At 45.1% G+C, this 6,154-nt stretch overlaps 2 protein-coding genes across 2 annotated transcripts; one reads left to right on the top strand and one right to left on the bottom strand.

The window, feature by feature from the left end:
• Window positions 1-1,620: 1,620 nt before the first annotated feature.
• Window positions 1,621-4,054, top strand: LEU1 (3-isopropylmalate dehydratase LEU1). Its single transcript, XM_020214688.1, has one exon. The coding sequence runs from the start codon at window positions 1,653-1,655 to the stop codon at window positions 3,984-3,986; it is 2,334 nt and encodes a 777-aa protein (XP_020071253.1). The 5' UTR covers window positions 1,621-1,652; the 3' UTR covers window positions 3,987-4,054.
• A 15-nt stretch (window positions 4,055-4,069) lies between these two features.
• On the bottom strand, window positions 4,070-6,032 carry CYBJADRAFT_183873 (uncharacterized protein; the record flags this gene model as incomplete). The annotated part of the gene is made up of 2 exons (XM_020217094.1): window positions 4,070-5,908; window positions 5,967-6,032. The coding sequence occupies 2 exons, from the start codon at window positions 6,030-6,032 to the stop codon at window positions 4,070-4,072; spliced, it is 1,905 nt and encodes a 634-aa protein (XP_020071252.1).
• Window positions 6,033-6,154: the final 122 nt, after the last annotated feature.

Here is a 6,154-nt window from a genome sequence, read left to right as displayed (position 1 = left end):
CGTTTCTTTAAGATCAACTTGCTTTAATTATCCCTCCCCCGATTTTTGCTCATCCATATTAACTACACAGATTACACTGATAAGATCAGCAAAGCTAGGAAAACGGGGGGAAGCATGGTCTATGGGTCAGCCAATAACACGTTGCGGTATCCATAAATGCCTCAAATGCAAAATGGAGTAACCCATACATGTCTCACACAAATTATTTAGCTACATGTAAAAGGAAATTATCGAAAAAGAATATAAAAGGAGGGACAGGTCCTGATTTCCGGCCCTGCCCTCTGCACTGTATCTTGACTGTGTGCAGGGCGGGAAATCTCACACGACGGAGGCGTCTCAGTAAGTTGACTTTGCCATTATCAGTTGCGGTCCAAGTCGCTGATATGGCGGAGCTGAGGAACTTGATTTCCTCTTTTAAGAATCCACATATCTTCTTGCACTATCTTTCCGTACGTGTGGGAAGATTTGTTTGAAATGGTCTAGCTTGCCGTACGAATGACGCTTGGTTCTTTCTTCTTGTTTCTTTCCATCTGCGTTCTTCCTTTGGCGAGCTTGTCAGGTCTGGTGGCTATGGAGTCCTAGTTTCTGGTCCCATCTTGCTCTTCTCTGCCGGGCTCTGTGAACACCAGAGATGACCTCAGTATTCCTGAATCTTCTGAGACGACCATTTCGAGACGCCGCCATGGCGAGGCTTCTCGCTCTGCACACCAACCTCCGAGACGCTACCACTCCGAGACGCTACCACTCTGAGACGCTACCACTCCGAGACGCTACCAACTGAAACCTCTTCTTCTGCACAATGCCAAATATAATAATCTTCAAAACTCCTAGCTCTGAACTCCTATTATTATACCTTGGCTTATTCTTTCCTGACTCCTATACCTGGGTGCCGAATTTGAGGCTGATGCTGAGCTTGCGTACCTTTTAAGGTAAACTGACGCTCTGATTAACTATAACCTGATTACTTAACTTCCTTATCATATAATCCCGTTCGTTATAGTACAAACTCACATGTAGTTACTCTTTCCACTCCTCCATATCTCAGGACCTTCCCTTTCTCTCGTGCCAACATTGCCATAGGAGACAGTCATGAACTCCTCCAGTCCAACTGTAGCTCCATATGACGTAATCCGCCTGTGATTCCTCGCCAGGCTGGCCAAGATGATCCTCCGCGGCGTACTTGGCCCCACTGGTCCGCCCACACTGGTCCGCGCACACTGCACCAGGAACCTCCCTTTTTCCTGATGGGCCTTCTCCGGTACCGCTCTGCGACGATTATGGCATCACCACTCGATATACACACCAGTTCATTGGCGGTGTCGATACACAACAATACCGTGTGTGAACGCCAGCTATGCCAGCTACGCCACATACAGAGCAGAGGCTCAATTGAACTTCCAGCGCTGATGGCCACCATTGACACTGCCTAGGCAACCCTCGCTGAGCACCGTGATCAGTGTATTATGTTCACGCTGTCTCTGATTGGTCCGCTGGGCGTTTCGCCGGTGACCGGGCCGGAAAGCGGCGCATCGATGAATCATCGCATGGCCATTGCCGCTCGCATAAAAAAAGCTTTCAATTCCTCACCGCTTCCACTTCTTCCCACCTCTTGGGAACACCATTCAAGGTATTAAAGATTGTTTTAATCAACCATGACGGCATCGACAGAACCAAGAACCCTTTACGATAAGGTGTTCGAAGACCATATCGTCTACAAGGACGAGAGTGGCTCAAACTTGCTGTATATTGACAGACACCTGGTGCACGAGGTGACATCCCCACAAGCCTTTGAAGGGTTGAAGAATGCTGGAAGACAAGTCAGAAGAAAAGATTGTACCTTGGCCACAGTTGATCACAACATCCCAACGGACTCCAGAGCCAACTTCAAGTCCACAGAGACGTTCATCAAGCAACAGGATTCGTTGCTTCAGGTTCAAACGCTGGAGCAGAACGTGAAGGACTTTGACGTTACCTTCTTTGGTATGACTGATGAGAGACAAGGTATTGTGCACATTGTTGGTCCAGAACAAGGGTTCACCTTACCTGGTACAACGGTTGTGTGTGGTGACTCTCACACTGCTACTCACGGTGCGTTTGGTGCATTGGCCTTTGGTATTGGTACCTCCGAGGTGGAGCACGTCCTTGCTACACAGACCATCATCCAAGCAAAGTCCAAGAACATGAGAATCTTCATCGATGGTGATCTCAACCCAGGTATCACATCTAAGGATTTAGTGCTGCACGTTATTGGTGTGATCGGTACCGCTGGTGGTACCGGACATGTCATTGAGTTTGCTGGTAAGGCCATTGAGAACTTGTCCATGGAAGCAAGAATGTCCATCTGTAACATGGCTATCGAAGCTGGTGCAAGAGCCGGTATGATCAAACCTGACCAAATCACATTTGATTACATCAAGGGCCGTCCATTGGCTCCAAAGGGTGATGAATGGGAAAAGGCTGTTGCGTACTGGAAAACTCTTCACACCGATGAGGGTGCTAAATTTGATCAAAACATCGTTATCAAGTCCACCGACATTGTTCCAACCATCACTTGGGGTACATCTCCTCAAGATGCTCTCCCAATTACTGGCCGTGTCCCAGATCCATCAAAGGTTGATGACCCACTCAAGAAGGCTGGTATGGAAAGAGCCCTCAAATACATGGGTCTCACACCAAATACTCCATTGACAGAGATCCCAATTGACAAGGTGTTTATTGGATCTTGTACAAACGCCCGTATCGAAGACTTGAGAGCTGCTGCCAGAGTCGTCAAGGGAAAGACTAAAGCTCCAAATGTGAAGCGTTGTCTCGTTGTTCCTGGTTCAGGTCTTGTGAAGAAGCAAGCTGAGAAGGAAGGTCTTGATAAGATATTCAGAGCTGCTGGTTTCGAGTGGAGAGAGGCTGGTTGTTCAATGTGTCTTGGTATGAACCCAGATATCTTGGATCCAGAAGAGCGTTGTGCTTCCACCTCCAACAGAAACTTCGAAGGTCGTCAAGGTGCTCTTTCTCGTACACACTTGATGTCTCCAATTATGGCTGCTGCAGCCGGTGTTACTGGCCACTTTGTTGATATCAGAGAATTTGTTTACTCAGACCCAGACTCACCAAAGATTTCCGTCCAACAAGCAGAGGAGGACAAGGCACTTCAAGATGCTGTTTACGAGCACACCAAGAAACCACTTGAACCTGGTGAGACTACGGAAGAGGCTGAACAAGATGAGCTTGCCGATGTTCCACCTTCTGATCACACTGTTGATGAGACACCAGTTGCTGGCGCTGCCGGTTCAGCAAGTAACGCATTCACTACATTGACGTCTATTGCTGCCCCTCTCGACAGAGCCAACGTTGATACCGATGCCATTATTCCAAAGCAGTTCTTAAAAACAATTAAGCGTACTGGTTTGAGAGATGGTCTCTTTTACGAATCACGTTTCATCAAAGGGCCAGATGGTAAGGATATCGAGACAGACTTTGTCTTGAACGTTGAGCCATACAGACAAGCTGAGATTTTGCTCGTCACTGGTGACAATTTCGGTTGTGGTTCTTCTAGAGAACACGCTCCTTGGGCATTGAAGGATTTCGGTATCAAATCTATTATTGCCCCATCATTCGGTGATATTTTCTACAACAACTCCTTTAAGAACTTCTTGCTTCCTATTAGACTTCCACAGGAGGTGATCTTAGAGAAGTTGTATGACTTTGCTCAAAAGGGCGAAAAGCTCACTATTGACTTGCCAAACCAACAGATTTTGGGTCCAGAGGGTCAAGTCCTTGTTGAACACTTTGACATTGAACCATTCAGAAAGCATTGTCTTGTCAATGGTCTTGATGACATTGGTCTGACTCTCCAAAAGGAAGAGTACATTTTGAAGTACGAGTCTATGAGAAGGGATAAATTCTCCTTCTTGGAAGGTGGTTCTAAGCTCATCAAGCCAATCGTGGGTACTAAGAAGAGTAAATACGGTGTCACTGCCCAAGAATGGTGAAGATATTCCGTACATTCCCTTTGAATATTTTAGAAAACTAATGGATTATTTATTTGTCATTCGTACATGTATTGTAATGTTGGTCATGTAGAAGGCGTAGGAAAGTCTCTGATGATCAGATCTGAGTTGTCTTCATTGTCTGTAATTGTAAATGCATTTTCATTCGCCAGATGCAACAGACAGATGAAGCAGAAACTCGTTGACAGGTCCCTCTTCGTGTTTGAATCATACTTGTCACCAAGATCTGACACAACCTGACTGAACTTGAGTTCTTGAGTCTTAGATATAGTGGCAGTTTCAGCGGGCATAGGTGCACTTGATAAGATCTCGGACTTCAAGGTGCTCCACATATTGTCCTTTAAAAGTTTGACATCAACCTTTTTGGAAACTCTTGAGTACTTCAGTGGCTGTGAGGTCTGATTCCTAGCCAGTATTTGAGGTACCGCAGACAGTCCATCATCCTGTAAATAGTCATCATCAAAACCGGCATCATTATCGTTATAAAAATCTGGGTTGTTGATCTCAGTAGGTCTGCTCTTCGTCTGGGTACACTCAGCGTACAAAGATTCGTCAATGGCATTATCAATGTTTCGTACGTGATTGAATTTCATATTGAGCAAGGTGCCTTTTGTAAACAATGTAATGAAATCTTTTGTCTTGAAGTTACGATCATCCGGAAGTACATTGTTGTCTTTACTTCTCCAGCGGGCTTTTGGAATGCAAATCGAAGACCCCTGTGCCGTTTCAAACATCTTCTCTTGATCTGGTGTATGATCAGATAAAAAATCAATAGTAAATGTATGGAGTTTAGCCCTTACTGTATCTGTTGGAGGCACATGTTGCGTAGTACTTTCTGTTCGGAGAAGGCCTTGCTTGATCTTCTTGACTTTCCAGTGTTCCGGCCCAGTCCAGTTTCGTCTATGATTATCATCAAAATATGCCAATAGCTCGTCATCGGGTATGTTGATTATAGGATCCTCCAATTCCATTATATCTTCTTCTCTTGCATAGGATTTACTCTCATCAAACAACATTTGCATACTCATTCCATAGTCATCAAAGTCATTATCCCCCTCATCAAAAAAGATCGATGTTCTGTTTTCTGGAAACTTATCCACACCAGTGACGTTATTCTGTTCCGGCTCGAGCTCTGCTGTTTGACCGTATGATATCTCAAAGTCTTGGTAAGTTGTGTGGTGATGGTCAACATTGTAATCTGGGGCTTCTGGAAGCTCAATATCCTCCAACCCTTTTAGTAAATCTCCAGAGCTACTCTTCTGATCAACAACACAGCGTATCTGACCAACTGATGGACAAATCGTCACAGATGCTGCGAATATACCAGCTAAATGTTTTTCACCTAGGGCCTTAATGTCGTCAATTATCTTACCATCTGTTGGTTCCAATTCGTCCGGCTTATCAGCAGTGTCGTAGTCATTTGTAAGCTTGACAGAATCAGTAGTATCAAAGACGATCTTCCCTCTGCTATCAACATTTAGCATATTAAGCAACAGACTTTTAGAACCACCTTCGTCAAAATCAGCGAGGGCTCTTTTAAAAAGCGGATCTCCGTACAACTCCAGATCCATCTTCTTGATTTTGATCTGATCGAACTCCAAGAGAGTGTTCTTCGAGTTATGAGACTTGTGGACTTTCTGCCTGTGTGCACTGGTCAACGCTTCATCCTCAGAGTTGTCATCAAAATTTACCTCCTGCTGATCCCTTTTCCTCGTGGCCAGCCCACTGATCAAACGTCCAGTTTCAGTGGCTGCTGAGTCGACCCTTGAAGAGTAGATTTTGACACATCCGTCTAGTGTTGCTGATGCTCTTTGAAAGTTGATACTCTCACCATCTCTCAAGACAGACAGATCATGGAAGTAATCGATCAACGCAAGGTCCCATGAGTTCTGTGCATTGATTTTCTACAAGTTGTTAGTATCGATGCCAATGTTGGAGAAACGATGGGGGGGGTCCACTTACATTATCCGTAGCCATACGGATCCATTTCTCAAAGTCTTCGGCAGGATTTACCTGATCCATGGCCATGGTTGATAATCGTAGCCACTTTGAGACAGATACAACGTGTAGCGAGCTCAAGCAGCAGAGGATAAAAAGAACATCTTCAACGTTGAGTGCTCAAGAAAGGTAAATAAAAACAAGTGTTGCCC

This window comes from Cyberlindnera jadinii (assembly GCF_001661405.1).
Source record: "Cyberlindnera jadinii NRRL Y-1542 unplaced genomic scaffold CYBJAscaffold_4, whole genome shotgun sequence".
In the NCBI taxonomy this organism is placed as follows: domain Eukaryota; kingdom Fungi; phylum Ascomycota; class Saccharomycetes; order Phaffomycetales; family Wickerhamomycetaceae; genus Williopsis; species Williopsis jadinii.
The sequence above is the reverse complement of the archived record's forward strand: the minus strand, read 5'-3'. Positions and strand labels throughout refer to the sequence as shown.